Source organism: Onthophagus taurus, unplaced genomic scaffold, assembly GCF_036711975.1.
Source record: "Onthophagus taurus isolate NC unplaced genomic scaffold, IU_Otau_3.0 ScKx7SY_15, whole genome shotgun sequence".
Taxonomy (NCBI): domain Eukaryota; kingdom Metazoa; phylum Arthropoda; class Insecta; order Coleoptera; family Scarabaeidae; genus Onthophagus; species Onthophagus taurus.
This window is the reverse complement of record NW_027248940.1, coordinates 6,706,238-6,725,894: the sequence shown is the minus strand read 5'-3', so window position 1 is coordinate 6,725,894 and position 19,657 is coordinate 6,706,238. Positions and strand designations below refer to the sequence as shown.

Sequence of the window (19,657 nt, the reverse complement as noted above, 5' to 3'; positions counted from 1 at the left end):
GACAATATCGTTTAGGTTTAAATGTTTTTCCTTTTTTTCTAAATAAAATGTATATTTACTTTGCATTATTGCCAACTTAAATATTAATAAATCCTGTTATTTATTTAAAACTTTTAATTTATTACTTCCTTATAATTAATTAGAATTAACGTTTTAAATTTCTATTTATCCGTATTTCATTTACACCAATAATTCTATTGCTCGGCATTATTGCAACTTAACAATTCCACTGACGTGGTGCATTGAACTTTACTGAACCTCTGTGATTTAATAAAACTGCTTAGTTTGCATTTTTATGTAATATTAATACCTATTATTTCTAGAAACTTTTTACTTCACATTCATCTGTGGTACTCACAACATCAACAGTTTTAATAAGCGGTTGCTCTTGTTTATATTTGAATCTCTCAATTTCAAATCTCTTTGAAGATGTTCGCGTGTGATAAGTGTCAAAAGTCATTCAGCGCCAAAAGGAGTCTCGATCGGCACACGCGACATTCGCATACTAATAACACTAGGAACGAGTGTTCTTTATGCGATCAATCTTTTTCGAGATTCGACAATTTTCAAAGACATAAAAGATTAGTGCATGGTTTAGAAGTTGGTCCTCAGCGTCAAATTAATACTAAATTCGAAGTTATTACGCAATTCGCCGATTTTAATAAAACTTATGATGAGATGGTGGCTAGTATTAACCATCAAGCTGAAGAGTTTCAGGAGAGGGGGTCCGGTTGGGCCTTCTTTTCTATTTCATACCTGCTTCTAAACATAAACAAATTCCAACCAATACCCGGCTCGTCGTACATCCCGCTTCCTGAATCAATCGCTACTAAGAAAGCGTGCATTAACATCAAAAACTACGATGACAACGCTTGCTTAGCTTGGTGTCTGGTATCTTATCTGCGGCCGGCTGAACGTCGTCGAAACTTAACATCATCGTACCCACACTTTTCAACCATATTAAATTTAAAGGATATAAACTTTCCCGTGCATTTAAAAGACATTCCTAAAATTGAACAATTAAATAATTTAAGTATAAATATTTATGAACTAGTTAAATCATCGAAAGAATACGTGGTGGAAGGACCAATTTATTTTACAAAAAATCGACAGGATACCCATATAAGTTTACTTTATTTATATGAAAATGGACACGGACAATACGTTTTAATTGTAAATCTATCACGTTTGATTTCTAAACAAGTATACAACCACGGTCATTCTGTACACCTTTGCGATGGTTGTTTAACACGCTTTTCCACACAAAAGTTGTTAAACGATCATCAACTGCATGATTGTAATCATATTAAAACCATTTTGCCATCGAAAAATGTGCGCTCAAGGCCAAACTTTCTAGGTTCGTATACACCTGAAAATATTTTACAATTTAATAATTATAAAAATACTCAAAACGTTCCCTTTGTTATATATGCGGATTTTGAATCGATTTTAAAGCCGGTAGAGTTTTGCGAACCTAGTACTTCAACATCTTTCACCGAAGCGGTAGATATACACATGCCGTATAGCTTTGCTTATTATATCGTTTCAACATCCGATGTTAAATATTATAAATTCGAAACGTATACGGGCCTCGATTGTGGTAAAGTTTTTGTTTCAAAATTAATCGAGGACGTTAAATTTATTTACAACAAATATTTAAAATGTATTAAACCAATGCTACCTCTAACCGCTGAAGAGGAATTGAAATTTAATTCAGCTTCGTTATGCCATATTTGTAAGTCACCGTTTGATGGTTGTAATCAGAATAAGGTTCACGACCATTGCCATATTACTGGCAGATTTAGAGGTGCCGCACATTCAACGTGTAACCTTAATTTCAAACTCCCTAATTTCATTCCGATATTTCTTCACAATTTTAGCGGCTATGATTCACACTTATTCGTAAAGGAATTAGCTGATATCGACTCGGAGGGTGGTATCGATGTTTTACCCAACAACAAGGAAAAATACATTAGCTTTAGTAAAAACGTTTTAGTTGATCGCGTTAAAAAACAGCACAAAGATGATTTTGAAAACGTCTACATGAAAATGCGCTTTGTAGATTCATTTAGGTTCATGGCATCCTCTCTCGATTCGCTCGCCAGCAATCTTGTGGAGGATGACTTTATCCACGTTAAAAAATTTTTCATACGTCACGAACAATTTAAATTGTTAACAAGAAAGGGTATTTTTCCTTATCAGTATATTGATTCTATTTGTAGATTGGGTGAAACATCATTACCCTCTAAAGATGCTTTTATGAATAAGCTGAGCTTCGATGGTATAAGTGAAGATGAATACAATCATGCGCAAACTGTTTGGCGTACATTCGGGTGTCAAAATTTACGTGAGTATTCTGATCTATATCTAAAGACTGATGTACTTTTACTTGCAGACATCTTTGAAAAGTTTCGAGAGGTTTGTTATAGTACTTATGGGTTAGACCCTGCCCATTATTATACAGCGCCAGGTTTATCTTGGGATGCTATGCTTAAGTTCACGCAGATCAAACTCGAACTTTTAACAGATATAGATCAGGTACATTTCGTTAAAAAGGGAATTCGCGGGGGCATCTCGTTTTGCAGCCATCGTTACGCTAAGGGAAATAATAAATATATGACCGATGGTACTTTCAATACCGATTTACCTTAAAATTATTTGATGTATTGGGATGCAAATAACCTCTATGGATGGGCAATGTCTCAATATATGCCCGTTAATGAGTTTGTTTGGTTGGATGCGACCCAAATTGGAAGTTTCGAATTTAGAAACGTATCCGATACCTCAGATTACGGGTATATATTGGACGTTGATATTGAATATCCGCGCGAATTACACGATTTGCATAACGACCTACCATTTCTAGCCGAAAATATATGCCCGCCAAACTCTAAAAGCGTGAGCGATAAAAGACTTATTCCAAATTTATTTAATAAGAAAAATTATGTAATTCATTATAGAAATTTAAAGCATGCCGTCACTCACGGTCTTATAGTTAGAAAAATTAATCGTATTTTATCTTTTAAACAATCAGCTTGGCTTAAACCTTACATCGACGTTAACACACATTTACGCCAAACTGCCAAAAATAGTTTTGAAAAGGACTTTTTTAAATTAATGAACAATGCGGTTTTCGGTAAAGCTATGGAAAATGTTGATAAAAGGGTCGATGTGAGGTTGGTAACAAGTTGGGAAGATATACGTAAGAGAACGGGTAGACCAAAATCAGGGGCACGTAGTCTAATTGCTAAATTAAACTTTAAGAATATAAAAATTTTTACGGAAACATTTTCAGCTATTCAAATGGAACATCTGCATGTTGTTTACGATAAACCCTTATATGTAGGGTTTGCAGTTTTGGAAATTTCTAAATTACTCAAGTACCAATTTTATTATGATTTTTTGAAACCTAAATTTGGCTCTGAAATTCAATTGTGCTACATGGATACCGACAGCTTCACTGTGTCCATTACCACAGATGATGTGTATGCATTCGTTAAAGATAATTTAGAACGCTTCGATACGTCAAATTATCTTCCGGATAATGAGTTTAGCATCCCACTACAAAATAATGCGGTATTGGGGTTGATGTAAGATGAAAATTCATTTAGAATCATGTCAGAATTTATTGGTTTACGTTCTAAGTTGTACGCTAATAGGGTGTGTTCCGGCCGTATCACTAAAAAGGCTAAAGGTGTAAAGAAGGCTGTGGTTAAACGCAAAATTACCTTTGAACATTATTTGGAATGTTTAACGTCAAAAAGAGGTATTTACATGAAACAATACTTGTTCAGAAGTCAAAAGCATAGCATATATACCATGCTACAAAATAAATTGGCTCTTTCATCACGTGATTCGAAACGTTATATTAATGATGATGGGGTGAGTACATTAACGTGGGGTCACTATCGTATCAACACTCCATTATCATAAATAGTTTATATTTTTTGATTATATAATTGTAAAAAAAGGATTTCGATGGTCGAATTGCGAATCGCGTTTGAATGTAATTTTCTGTTCCCTTTATTTTGCAAGTTCAATTCAGTCACTAAGGTATTTGTTAACATTACTCCATCGAAATCCTTTTTATTATTTAAATTTTTGATGTAAATCCATTTTAGTTGTATGTTAAATTCTGCTGTTAATTAGTTGAGTTTTAAAAATTATGTTTAATTGTAAATTTAAATCATATGTGTCTCAGTTACCTTTTAAAAATCGAAGTGTTCACTGACTTTCGGCTTAAACTGAAGCAGTGTTTAAATACCGATTTCCCAGAAGAAATTACCCAGGTCGATTTGGTACTTGTAGACATATGAGACATCGATGGTGATAAAATAAATGATTCGCAATTTGTTCAGTTTTGTGAATTTGAAAATACCATATGGAGAGTTTATCGCAAGGGTGATATTCTGTATGTTGGTAGTGATGAAGACTTTGAAGATCATCGAAAATTTAAAGATTTCCTAAAAGTTAATGGATACTTTCTTGATAATGAATCAGCTAAATTAGTTGTTGACATATTAATGTTAATGATTTTGAATATATTAACGATTGTTATTACAATTATAACTATTGGCATGTTTATCGTAATGCAAATATTATATTTGTTAATTTTACCGATTGTTAAATTTTGTATATATATTTAATTGTGTATAAACTTTCAAGATGCATATGTGTTTGTAATTTTTATATTAAAATGTTTCAATATATTTAAATTGGGTTAATTGGGAAAATGAAATTGTATTATTTAAACCTTTTCCGTCTTTTATTTAAATGTATTTTTTTTTCACGTACATAATTTTTATTAATGAAAATGCATTAAAACAATTTTATAATTTGTATTATTTTTTTTACTTCCTTAATATTAATTATATATAGCATTTCATTTAGGTCAATTATTCCATTGCTCAGCATTTTTGCAGCCGCTATGTAACTTTACACTTCGCCGGCGAGGTGCATTGCACTTCACCACCTTGGCGATGCGCCGCGTCGATTGTGTAAGTTGACACTTCCGCCCGGCGAGGAAAGCATTGTATCGCGTAACTCATAATCAGTTTTAGAAACCGAACGTGTCAAACGTAAACCGCGCGAGTAGTATAGCTATGTGCGTTCTAAATCAAAATCCCATAAGATTTAACATTAGGGTTGAAAAGTACTTTTTATCCCCACCACTACCCCCTTTCGAGGGTGTGGCCACGCCCACATTTTAAATTCAACCAATCAGAGCGCAGCATTATCTAATAAATTTGAATGAGTCAACCAATCAGAGCGCAGCATTCACCAGCTCCCCCTGCTCCTTAAGGATCGAAGGATCGGTCGACGGTGACGCCACCTGTAGCATCCTTAAGGATCGAAGGTTGCTCCCCCTGCTCCTTAAGGATCGAAGGATCGGTCGACGGTGGCGCCAACTGTAGCATCCTTAAGGATCGGTCGACGCCCCTTCAACCCCTTCAACCCCATCTTAGCGCCCTAATGACCCCCTTCAACCCCAAGCATCCCCCCTACGATAGGGGGTAACGCTCTAGTACCCTAACGGTCAAGTAGAGATGACGATGTGGAGCGATGACAAATACGACGACGATGACGTCAACGCTGTATGCTTATCAGCGGAAATTGCTCCCCCGTGAAATAATATTAATAATAATAATAATACTTACCTTAAAATAAGTAATAGTTCTCTATTACTGATTGAGGGTAGGAGGAGGAGGAGGAAGAGAAAATCACAAAAAATTAAAGTTAATACATATATTAAAAATTTAAATTAAACATTGTAACGCCTTTTACAACACAACAACAAAACTGACCAAAACAAATGTTTACAACTTTAAAACAACAATCGCGGATCCACGGCCTGTTCAGTGAAGATGGGTGGTTCGATTTATAAAGGCGCCACTCAGTTTCTTCCACGATGACCACTAACTGAGAAGTGTGGTGGAAAGGAAAGTTGTAACAAATAATACATTGACAACAAGTCAACAAAACAAGACAAAAAAAAATATCAAGAAGCGAATATGAGTTGCAATAAAGAAATAAATTTATTAAATAAAGCAAAAAAAAAATATATATATAAAAAGGAAAAGGTAAATATTTGAATAAAAAAAAAATGAGTGTTCCAATAACAACAAAAAAAAATTATAAAAAAAATTATTAGCCAAAAAAAACAAATTAAACAAGAAAAACTCAAATCAAAAAAAAAAAATCTTAATTGAACTCGCGTACGTTCCCGAGTACCCTGAGCTCAAGTTTTCTCCGAAAGCGTTTTAAAAAAGATCAAAATCAACGGAGAAAATAAAAAAAAACGGGCCAATAAAATTTAACATTACAAATAAAAAAAATAATGAGTTGGAAGCACAAAAAAAATTGTAACTATAAATTATAAAAAAAAGAAAAACGCGTGAAGCGCTTAATACACAAAAAAAAAATTAATAAAAAAAACGATATCCAAAAAAAGAAACGCAAAATTCTTATTCCAATTCTTTGTTTCCCTTGAATTTTTAAAAATGAAATTTCCGCCGACGAATTTCATTAAAATAAAATATCTGACCTTATCCCAACCTTGATAACAGATCTTTTCCTTTATTCCCGTGGCGTCGCGTGGAGTTAGGAAAGGTTTCGAAAACGTCAAAATGGCGATGGGTTCCTTGGTTCCAAAATGCTCCCAGCAAAAAAAAAAAATTGATGGGCGAAGAAAAATTGGAAACGATTGAATGTTACGATAACCGTAACTAAAAAGCCTAAAAGGAATAGAAGGAAAAAAAAACGAATTAGAGAAGAAAAAAAAGAAATGTTCCGAGATGCAAAAAAAACAACTCACCTCAAGATCTAACGAGGCTTAGGTCCAAAAAAAAAATTTATAATCAAATACGATATATATCCGGATAAATCCGTAATCGGAATAACGAAAACTTCGTTTTCCAACAGCAAAGAAACTGTGTAAAATCCCGAAAATCGGAGAAAAGCTACTAATTTCCAAAATGCCGTAATGGCGTCACCAAAATTCAACTAATGCACACAGTTCTTCAACGTATCGTCGATGGACCAATAATAATCAAGATGTCAATTATCCGTTTCCGATATCTAACAACCCCCACCTTATCAGATCCTTAACGCAAACTCGGAACGCTCAAAGAAAAGAAAAGACGGAAGAATATAAAAGAAGGAAAGATTACGAAAAATAACAAGTTTAAAATAAGAAATTAAAGAAAAGAATTAAATAATAGGAAAACTTAGTTCAGGAAAAAAAAAAAAAAAAGGATTAAAGGAAACTCCGTTACGATCGTCACTGAAATAAAGTGTAATTAAAATAAAAAAACAATAAATCAAAATAATAAATTCAAAACCCTAAACGCGAAATGCAACTCATATTTCACCTCCGCACACAAAGTAACAACACAAAACAAAACAAAGGTAAATGAAAATTTGGCACGTAACAATCCCCCTCTTTCCCGCCTAAAGAAATTTTCCCAAAATTTCTTTCATCTGTACAAAAGTTCCCCAAGAGAAAGAAAAGAATCACAAGAACAACAGAATAGAAATCGCACACATACAGATTATACGTAAACAATTATTCGTTATTAAATGGTTTCAAATGCGAAACATGCCAGTGTCCATTTAAAACATTACCGTCATCATCCTCCAACTCATAACTTTCCTGCGATACTTTCTTTCGCACACGGTAAGGCCCTACATATTTCTTTGACATTTTAGCCGTTATTCCCTTAATCGCATCTGATAAAGTAAAATTACGTTTCCAAACTCTCTCACCGGGTTCAAAATTTACCTCTCTATGACTCAAGTTATAACGCGCTTGACTTCTCTCCGCCGCGGATCCTATTCGCATATACAATTCTCGAAATAAACGTCCAAAGTCTTTCGTTCTTTCCCCAATAGAAGTTTTAAACCTATCCCCGATCTTATTATGTAATTCCCCGTCTAGAATCATCTCTCTTCCGTAATTAACAAAGTACGGAGTATATTTAGTTGTTTCATTCTTAGCAGTTCTTAACGCGCATACCACCCTACTTAAAAACGTATCCCAACCTCTATGATTGTCATTAACGTACGCTGTTAACATCGTTTTAATGGTGCGATTAGTTCTTTCTGTGGGGTTTGCTTGGGCATGATAAAAGGGAGTAAATTTACTTTTAACATTATAACTTTTCAATAATTTTTGGTATTCTTTAGAACGAAATTGGACTCCGTTATCCGATAAAACTGTTAGAGGTACTCCATAAGTTAGGAAAACACCATCTTCTAAACATCTTACAACATGCGAAGCAGTGGTTTTCCTTAAGGGAAAACACACCGGAAATTTACTAAAAACGTCTAGTACTACAAGTATGTACGAAAATCCCTTTGTACTCCGAGGTAAAGGTCCAATAAGATCAATACTTATATATTTCCACGGTTTATTCGCATCGAGATGGCTATTCATTCTACCCGCAGGAGATTTTTGTTCAACCTTTATCTGCTGACAAATTTTACAGTTCTTTATATATTTCATTACATCGCTTTTTAATTTAGGCCAATAAAAAAATTGATTTAATTTAGAAATCGTTTTAAAAACCCCTAAGTGACCTCCCGTTTCAGGCAAATCGTGAAACTTATGAATTAAACCCGATCTATCCTTTTTATGTACTACTTCTCTCCAACCCTCATCACCCGACAATTCCGAATAATTCACCTTTACACGTTTGAATACTTTACCGTTTTCAACTCTATAATTGGGATATTTATATTCGTTATTCACGATATTTTGTTTTAACTGATCTAACCACGGATCTCTATTTGCATTTTCGGTCAATAATTCGTCAACTACTACAGGTACTGATCTCGATAACATGTCCGGAACGACATGATCTTTTCCGTTTCTATGCTCGATACTAAAATTGTACTGCTGAAGTCGGATCGACCACCTAGCCAAACGTCCACTCGGTGATTTTAGTTTATTAAGCCATACAAGCGAATAATGGTCAGTTATTACCCTAAAATGAGTTCCCTCGACATAAGGTCTTAATTTTTCAACGGCCCAGAGTACCGCCAAACACTCTTTCTCTGTTGTACTGTATTTGCGTTCTTGAGCTGTCAACGAGCGACTCAAATAACATATAACCTTTTCATTTTGATCTATCATCTGCGTCAATACCGCGCCCAACCCGAAATCCGAGGCATCTGTCTGAATAATAAATTCTTTGTCAAAATCAGGACGTGTCAAAATTGGAGCTGTTACGAGTTTATCTTTAATAATATCCCACGCATTTTGGCAATCTATCGACCACGAAATAGTTTTACAAGTCTTTTTCAATAATGCAGTCAACGGAGCAATAACCGTTGCGAAATTTGGAACAAAACGTCTATACCAAGACGCCATGCCGACCATACGTCTTACATCAGATATTTTTTTCGGAATTGGAATTTCAAGAACCGCTTTTACTTTTTCGGGATCTACATGTAGACCATTCCCATCAACTACATAGCCTAAATAATTCAATTTTTCGCGGAAAAATTTACACTTATCTTTATTCAATGTAAGTCTAGCTGCTTTTAATCTCTTAAAGACCGTTTGTAAAACATCAAAATGTTTTTCAATAGTCGCTGTCACAATCACTATATCATCCAAATAAACAAAGACGTGTGGATCCAAGTCGCTACCGATTACTTCATCAATATATCTTTGCCATGTCGCCGGGGCATTGGCTAAACCGAAAGGCATTCTATTAAAATGAAATAAACCTCTATTCGGAACCGTGAACGCTGTGTATTGTTTACTAGTCTCACTCATAGGAATCTGCCAGTATGCCGACTTGATATCTATCGACGAAAGATATTTTGCGTCCCGCAACCGATCTAACGTCCACGAGACTTGTGGCAAAGGATATGCGTCCGCCTGAGTAACGCGATTAAGCTGCCTATAATCTACGCAAAAACGGTAACCGCCATCCTTTTTCGGAACTAATAGTATGGGTGATGCCCACGCGCTTCGAGATTTTTCCACAATTCCCAACCGTAACATTTCGTCTAACTCTTTATCTACTATCTTTTGTATAGCCGGTGAAATGGGATAATACCGTTGTTTTATTGGCATTGAATCTGTACGAATTTGATGCTCTACCGATATTGCACAACCCAATTCATCCCCGGAAGTATTATCAAACGCTTCGGCAATTAAGGCTTTTAACTTATGCTCATCTTCGCAAGAAAGTTCTGATCGCGACTGTATGGCAGAAACTTCGAGTTTAGGTGGCTCTTTAGAAAACGTCCACTCACCGCGTCTAAGATCAGGAACAATCCCCATCTTATGCCAAAAATCTGTTCCCAAAATAAGTTCGTGTCTAATACTCGGTACTAATAATATTTCAACAACAATACTACGATCTTTTAGTTTTATGGGTACGCTTACAATTCCTTCCACCGCGCATTTTTCATCGTTTGCGACCGTAATTATTTTCTGTGTCGAATGTATCGGAAGTCCTAAATTCTTTAACATTTTAGTTCCCTTGAGCCCTGCTACAGTTTGATTCGCGCCCGAATCTAACAATCCAACCATCTTTTTTCCAAATATATCAACAGTTAAATAGGGTCTCTCATCGTCCCGAACGCAACTCAAAACGAAATCAAGCAAAACACCGATCGGCTTTTTAACGGCTTGGAGCAGACACCGACCTACCGTCGCCCCCTTCGCCCGTTTCCCGAACAATTTTCGCAATTTCGCGACGTAACGCCTGGTTTTCCACAGCGAAAGCAATGAATTTTACGAGGTTCTCGACATTCAACTGCCCGATGGCCTACCTTTCGACAATTCCAACACAATAACGCATTTTGTCCTGTCTGAGGGACAAACTTCTCTTTAACCACGGGAGTTACTACTGAACTTGTCGCAGACACGCCCGCAACGTCAAGTAAATCTGACTGTACATACGCGAGATCTGGCTCTAAAATTCTTGCTGTACGAACCGGAGGTGTATATGATTCCACGGAAAGTTTTGTTGCCTCTAATTTTTTTCCCAATTGTAGTAATTGATCAACCGAATTTACTTCAACCAACGATAATTGACGCTGATATGCAGGAGTTAAATTTCTCAAAATTATTTTTACCTGACTTAATTCAGAAATTCGCGTACTTAATCTAGCAAATAAATTTTTCATAACTGCCACGTATATTCCAACAGATTCATTAGGACCCTGTGTACGATTTTTAATTTCTTCGAATAATCTATCATCGTAGTCGATTGGCTGAAATTCCGACTTCAACCCGTTTACTAATTCTTCCCATGTAGTAAAATTATCCCTATTCGCGCGATACCAAATCAATGCTCTGCCTGTAAACAAATCTACGGCCGATGTAAACAATATCTGCCGCGAAACACCCCTCGCAATTCTTAACTCGGTCACGCGTTCTAAAAAGGCGTTTAAGGAACCTTTGCCGTCCCCTGAAAATGTAAGTCCCCATTTCGCTATTGAGACAAATTTAGAAGTTCTCGCGTTATCGTCACTTTCTTCGGTATCGTCCGACGACGTGCTACTAGATACAGATACACCAGCAAGGTTTGCCACACTCCAACTTGCAGTAGAGCGTTTCGGAGTCGAAGTTGTCCGCGTTTTTACCTTTAATCGCGACGCTAACGTAACAATTTGACTTATAAATGTAGACTTTTTATCTTGATCATCCTTATCTTTAGGTACAGACCGCTGTACTCGACCGAATAAATAATTTAAATGTGTATTAATTTTCTTAAATTCAGACGAACTCGTGCTTCCCGCAAAATTATCTACTGTGTCGGTAATTTTTATCAATTCGTCACTAATAACTTTCGAATCCTCCTCAAACAAAAAAGGGTAATCTGGCAAAACAAATGATTCGTTTTTCTCCATACGGATTAACTCTCTTAAAGTACAACGCATTTCGTCGTGTTTCAACTGACTAATAACTCCTCTGACCTTTAATTCATATCTTAACGCGTCCGCGCTTAATCTTCCGACGTCTATTTTCCCGTCCATCATACCGACTAATCTATCCGACCTACTACTATTAAACTCGCAAATTTTTCCCAAAAAAAAACTATAGGACACCCGGTATACCTAGACAAGATTTCGAACGATTCGAAAATAAAATAAATCAAAATTAAGATTTTCGCGTATCTACGGCTCTCCACTATAACGCACTTTTCAAGAATGGCCTCACCTAAAAGAAAAAATAGCTACACCCAAAAGAAAATGTGCCACCTAAAAGGAAAACGGCTCCACCTGAAAGAAAAGGGGCTCCACCTAAAAAAAAATCGGGCCCCACGTTGGGCGCCAAAATTTGTAACGCCTTTTACAACACAACAACAAAACTGACCAAAACAAATGTTTACAACTTTAAAACAACAATCGCGGATCCACGGCCTGTTCAGTGAAGATGGGTGGTTCGATTTATAAAGGCGCCACTCAGTTTCTTCCACGATGTCCACTAACTGAGAAGTGTGGTGGAAAGGAAAGTTGTAACAAATAATACATTGACAACAAGTCAACAAAACAAGACAAAAAAAAATATCAAGAAGCGAATATGAGTTGCAATAAAGAAATAAATTTATTAAATAAAGCAAAAAAAAATATATATATAAAAAGGAAAAGGTAAATATTTGAATAAAAAAAAAATGAGTGTTCCAATAACAACAAAAAAAAATTATAAAAAAAATTATTAGCCAAAAAAAAACAAATTAAACAAGAAAAACTCAAATCAAAAAAAAAAAATCTTAATTGAACTCGCGTACGTTCCCGAGTACCCTGAGCTCAAGTTTTCTCCGAAAGCGTTTTAAAAAAGATCAAAATCAACGGAGAAAATAAAAAAAAAACGGGCCAATAAAATTTAACATTACAAATAAAAAAAATAATGAGTTGGAAGCACAAAAAAAAATTGTAACTATAAATTATAAAAAAAAGAAAAACGCGTGAAGCGCTTAATACACAAAAAAAAAATTAATAAAAAAAAACGATATCCAAAAAAAGAAACGCAAAATTCTTATTCCAATTCTTTGTTTCCCTTGAATTTTTAAAAATGAAATTTCCGCCGACGAATTTCATTAAAATAAAATATCTGACCTTATCCCAACCTTGATAACAGATCTTTTCCTTTATTCCCGTGGCGTCGCGTGGAGTTAGGAAAGGTTTCGAAAACGTCAAAATGGCGATGGGTTCCTTGGTTCCAAAATGCTCCCAGCAAAAAAAAAAAATTGATGGGCGAAGAAAAATTGGAAACGATTGAATGTTACGATAACCGTAACTAAAAAGCCTAAAAGGAATAGAAGGAAAAAAAAACGAATTAGAGAAGAAAAAAAAGAAATGTTCCGAGATGCAAAAAAAACAACTCACCTCAAGATCTAACGAGGCTTAGGTCCAAAAAAAAAATTTATAATCAAATACGATATATATCCGGATAAATCCGTAATCGGAATAACGAAAACTTCGTTTTCCAACAGCAAAGAAACTGTGTAAAATCCCGAAAATCGGAGAAAAGCTACTAATTTCCAAAATGCCGTAATGGCGTCACCAAAATTCAACTAATGCAAGTAGTATAGATTCGCCGATTCAAGAACCTCCTCCTCGAACCTGCGTTCTAGGAGGAGGTTCTTGAATCGGCAAATTTTTTGGGGGTCAGAGGAGGTTCGATGAGGAGAGGAGGTTCTTGAATCGGCGATTCTTTTGAGGGTCGGAGGAGATTCGATGAAGAGAGGAGGAGGTCAATTAACTTGAGAAGGTCATGTTATTTTGACGAAATTATTAAAAATTTATCTTTATTAAAAATGTATCTTTATTTAGGTTATGTTATTAAAAATTTATCTTTATATGTAACCTGTTTACCTAGATGAAAACAATTACTATGTTTATCCTTCGACGCTTCTCAATGAACTGTTAATGTTTTCGATATATCTCTTAATTTATTATTATACACAAAGGTATACGGTTTTGAGATATGTAGGTATACAAATAAGTGAGTCATAACTTACCTGCGAGATATTTTTTATTTTATTATGTAAAGGTGTACGGGTATTTAAGAATATGCGAGGAGGTTCTTGAATCGGCAAATTTTTTGGGAGGACAGGTTTGAGGAGGAGGTCAACTAACTTGTTAGTAGATGAGTCATGATCCACCTGCGAGATATTTTTTAAGAGCTTCTTAATAAATTTGTCATGCGTTTTGTCTGACGTCTCACGATATAATGACGTGTTAGAACATGTATAATAGATATATTCGGTAATGATGTGAAATATTACTCCCCCCACCAGCAACCTTATGTATTGCTATAAATACAAACGTTGGTCGAAGTTGTACCGCAGAGTGTTGTGCTTCAGAGTAAGGTTTTTGTGTATTTAGTACATATTAAAAATATCGTGTAGATTTTTGGTGCATTTAGTACAGAGGATTTTTAACGTAACGAGTAAGTAATTCAAATGTAATACAAGTAGATAATGTACTAATGTAAACAATAATATTGATGTTTAGTGGCAACCAGACCGAACCCCAAATGTCCAACTAAGAGAGCTGCTGTAAATTCATTTGAAAAGGGTGAAAATAAAAAACCTGCCCGAAACATCAAAATGGAGGGTAATTGTAATGAGACAACTGCAACAAATGTGTCGGTAGGAAGTGATAATCAAAGAAAAAAGGATGTGGTATTCGATGGAATTAATTTGTTGGCTTCCGACTTAGCGGAGTACGTATTTCCTAGCAATCAACAACATTATGTAGAAAATTGTGGAAAGTTACCTTTCACAAGTAACGTAGTATTAAATGAGGCAGTGAAAAATAATCTCCAAAAAGGTAATCAAGCGCCATTATTCTCCGAGAGTACATATTATTTAAATAAAAGTCGAACGAAATGGATATCGGTTGGCATGTCTGCCAATCTACATTTTGATCCGGTTATAAGATTAATGGGAAAAGGACAATGCATAACTTTTACCGAAGACGAATGGAAAAATGTGATTAATAGCAGACAATTGATTATGAATAGTTTTGTTGGTGATTTATCGGCACCACCACATTTCGTTGTAAGCGGCGTGACCTGCAGCAGCCAATGGATAGAAAATGTACGAAAAGTGTTGAAAATGGAAAGGGGGTCAGAAATATTTTACCTGGCTTACGACTCGTTACACGAATTGTGGAAACTTAGCGATTTAGTTTCGAGTAGGGTAGAAGTATTAAAGTGTATGGAATATAAAAATTATTACGATAGCGTGATCGATGTGGTATCAACAATGCAAGGTGATATAAAATCGAATATATTGGTTGCTTCAAACGGTGCACCAAGTGAACATTTGTGCGTAACTAAAGAACTGCTCGTATACGGTATGGATAAGGTATTACTGGATTTAGATTTGCACGCATTAATGAAGATGTGAAGTGAATAAAATGGAAAAAAAAGTGACGTTTTGCGAATCGAAAAATAGAGTGTACCGAATGCACACTTGGACGTTTGCTTACAGACAATCAAGGATAAGTGACTGGGAAGAAAAGATGTTGGACGGAATTAGATTTAAGACTAGGATAAGAAACGTAAATAAGTTATTAGAAAAATATTTAGATGTAGATTATAGATTAAATATATATCAAGAACGTTTTAGCATTGTAGAGTAATCGAAATGTTTTTAACTGAGTAACAATTAATTTTTAGGATATTAGTAGATTTAAGTGTAGCTGAATAATAATAATATTAATAGATTTAAGTATAAATTAAGAGCAAAACTGTTTTTGTAAAATATTTAAAAGGAATAAAAGCTTAAAGCACAACAGCAGAGCTTCATTTCTAGTTTTTAACTGTGAAGAAAAGGAAGAAGGAGTGAAATTATAAAATGAATTTGTTAGAACCTAATCGTAACAGTTATCGTTTGACAGGCAAACGAATTGGTCGAGGATTTTTTAACAAGTTGATAGATAAACTTCCGATAGAACTTCATTTGCCAGGATATAATTTTTGTGGACCGGGTACCAAGTTGGAAAAGAGATTATCGAGAGGAGATCGAGGCGTGAATCCATTAGACGAAGCGTGTAAGAAACACGATATAGCATATACGGTCAGTTCAAATTTAAAATTTAGACACGACGCAGACAGAGCATTATATAAAGCAGCGAAAGAACGAATACGAAATAAAGAGTCTACTCTTGGAGAAAAAGTGGCATCGTCCGCAGTTGCCGCCTTAATGAAAGCAAAAGTAGCGGTCGGTATGGGCGTAGGTAGAAAAAGAAATCGTACGGGTCGACGACCTTTAAAAAAAGTCCGAACGCGTGTAAAGCGTGGTGGAGCTATATCTTTTGTAGATGCACTTCGATTCGCTCGCAACGCAATATCGAGATCAGGTGCTAAGAATTTGTTGACAAACGTTAAAGCGGCATACGGAGCTTTGAAAAAGATAAGAAAAAGAATTTCCGAACCTAGAGGTCGAGTTATTCGAATTCCGAAAACGGGAGGATTTTTACCTTTAATTCCCCTGTTCGCAGCTTTAGGTGCCCTAGGTAGTATCGGCGGTGGTGCTGCCGCTATTGCAAGAACTATAAACAACGCGAAAACAGCTAGAGAGCAATTAGATGAAGAACGAAGACATAACAAGGCTATGGAAGCAAAGGCCGTAGGTAGCGGATTTTATATAAAACCATATAAGAAAGGTTGCGGTTTGTTTATTGAAGGAAAGGGGAATAATGTTGGCGGCACAGGTTACTTCAATAAGCCCTATAAGAAAGGTTGCGGTATAACCACTAGTTCAAAAAACTAGTTCGAATACCTCGTCGTGCGTTAACTAACGTCGAGTTGGAAAAGTTTGCGAAAGTACTAAAAATTCCACATTTTCGGGGTATATTTATGAGAGACAATCTCCCGAGTAAGATTAAAAAGAAGGAAAGAGGTATTGTTAACTTGGATAACTTGAAAGGACGAGGGACTCATTGGGTCGCCTATAAGAAAGACGACAAAGACATATACTATTTCGACAGTTACGGTGATTTAAGACCGCCATTAGAAATTGAACAATATTTGCTGTCAGACGGTAGGGGTGGTCAAGTAAAGTATAATTACTGTCGATATCAAAGAGAAATAGATCAAAATTGCGGACAGTTGTGTCTGAAGTTTCTAAGTAATAAAAGAACCTATTAGAGTCTAGAGACGTTTAGACGTTCAGAAGTAATGGAGAAAGAAGCAATACACACGACATATACATTTACGTTGACTGGAAAGTCATCTGAATTGACTTGTAATTTTAATCCTCCGATCTATTTGAACGAATTTGGTAGTTACGAGTTGGCTCTTTTGAATTTCGAAACGTTTAATAGTTTAGCAAACGTTAATAAAAACAACAACGTAATCCAATACGAAGATAAGACAGGACATTTTAAAAACAATATAATAGTACCTGTTGGAACGTACGATATTGATGATATTACCGAGTTCGTGAATGAACAGCTAGACAAAAGACACGCTAAAAGTGTCGTAATAAGGATTAAGGGGAATAATAACACACAACATTCTTTAATAAAAAGTACCCGTCGAATTAATTTTGCATGCGATAATTCTATAGGGCCGTTACTTGGCTTCAAGCCTCAAATATTACCTAGAGATACGGAAGTGGAATCCGATTTCGTAGTAAACATAAATAAAACGAACGCCTTACAAATTTATTGTAATTTAGTGACGGGATCGTATAATAACGGAGTTCCCGTGCACGTTTTATATCATTTTTTCCCAAACGTTCCGGCAGGTTTTAAAATAATCGAATCACCACAACTACCTATTTATTTACCGGTTTTAACGAACGTGATTAGTAGCTTAACAGTACGTATACTTGATCAGGACGGAAACTTGGTAGACTTCAGAGAAGAAGAAATAACAGTGAGAGTTCACCTGAGATCGATAAATTGAATTATTTAAATTTGACTAACGTTATGACAGTGTTATATCAAAACAAAAGAATGCGGTGGTCAAGAAGAGACAGAGCGAGAAAATTGTTTAATGGAGAAAACTATAAAGCGCGCGTCATCAGTCAACGTAGCGGCAGTAGAAGACGATCCATTCATCGATTATCACCAGTCAATCGAAGGTATTTAGTTCAGTTAGGATACGAAGTGTTAAAGTAATGGACATTTTAAAAGTAACGGATAAGATAAAAACAGATCACTCTATCGTAAGTTATGAATTCCATTCGCATCAACCGTTTGGATCGACCACGTTCGATAACAATGACGAAATTAGAATTTCAATTCCGGAAATAGATAATTATACTTTACCGAGCGAGAGTTATCTATACGTCGAGGGTAGCGTTCGTAAGTTAGCCGCGGACGGAAGTATAACAAAAGATGCCAGCGCAACGGGGCAATTGGTTAACAATCCCGTTGCATTTATGTTTAGCGATATTCGATATCTTATTAACGGAGTACATGTTGATGGTGTGCGGAACGTCGGTATAAGCTCATGCATGAAGGGTTATTTCTCATCTACGCAGAACGAGGTGGTGAAATTAGAGAACGCCGGTTGGCACATAAAACCTTGGAAAGATGATATAGCGGGTGTTTCAAAGGCTTTAGATAAAAATGGAAATTTCGGTCTTAGCGTTCCGCTAAAAACGTTGCTAGGATTCGCAGAAGATTTCAGAAAGATCATGATGAACGTTCGACAGGAACTTGTGCTAATTCGCGGACACGATGATACGGACGTCATCTTTCAACCAGCAGCCGCTCCGAACGACGAAAAATTGAAATTGATCATTAATAAAATTATATGGAGAGTTCCTCACGTGGCGGTGGGATTACGCGAACAGTTGGCATTAACAAAACTATCAGAAAGAAACGTAGACATTCACGTTCCTTTTCGATCGTGGGAAATACACGAGTACCCTCAATTACCTCAAACTACGAAGCAATCTTGGGCCGTCAAAACTGCTCCACAATTGGAAACGCCTAGATTTATAATCATCGGATTTCAAACAAATCGAAAGGGTATATTTAAAGGAAACATGGCATTATTTGATAATATAAACTTAACGAACGTAACCGTTTTCTTGAATGGAGAACGTTTTCCGTACGATAATTTGAATGTGGATTTTGATAACAATCACTATGCGATTTTGTATGATATGTATTCAAGATTTCAGCAAGCATACTACTATCAAGAAAGCGAACCTTTGTTTTCACCGGAAGAATTTAAAACTTACGCGCCGTTAATTGGAATCGATTGCACGTATCAACAGGAAGCAACACATAAAAGCGGAGTAGAAATAAAAATCGAGTATTCAACGAAAAATCCAATTCCGGAAGGTACGACAGCTTACGCATTAATTCTGCATGACAGAGCATTTGTGTATTCGCCTCTTACGAAAATGGTTAAGCAATTAATATAGTGGTACTGTTGAAGCAACGTCATTTAGTGTATCTCTAAACATCGAAGGAAACGTTTGCATATAGTGGTATATTATGGATATTATGGTTTTTCAAAGGGATTTTATTATTTTGGACATTCAAGGTTTCACGATAAACGATGAAGAATTTATCCCAAAGGAACTGGCTTCTTACGACAGTAATCATTGTATAAGTCATTACGTGTTTCAACCTAGTCGAAGCTTTTCTTCACTATCTACCAAATTTCGCAATACGGCGAATTGGTTAATGAGTCATCATCATTGTATTGATTGGAACG

The 19,657-nt window shown here is 35.7% G+C and overlaps 2 protein-coding genes across 2 annotated transcripts; both read left to right on the top strand.

The window, feature by feature from the left end:
• Positions 1-429: 429 nt before the first annotated feature.
• Positions 430-2,652, top strand: LOC139432354 (uncharacterized). The gene has a single exon (XM_071200835.1). The coding sequence runs from the start codon at positions 430-432 to the stop codon at positions 2,650-2,652; it is 2,223 nt and encodes a 740-aa protein (XP_071056936.1).
• An 11,659-nt stretch (positions 2,653-14,311) lies between these two features.
• LOC139432371 (uncharacterized) lies at positions 14,312-15,467 on the top strand. Its single transcript, XM_071200871.1, has 2 exons — positions 14,312-14,416; positions 14,482-15,467. Coding segments are annotated over exons 1-2 (900 nt in total). The 5' UTR covers positions 14,312-14,415; the 3' UTR covers positions 15,381-15,467.
• The last annotated feature ends 4,190 nt before the right edge of the window (positions 15,468-19,657 follow it).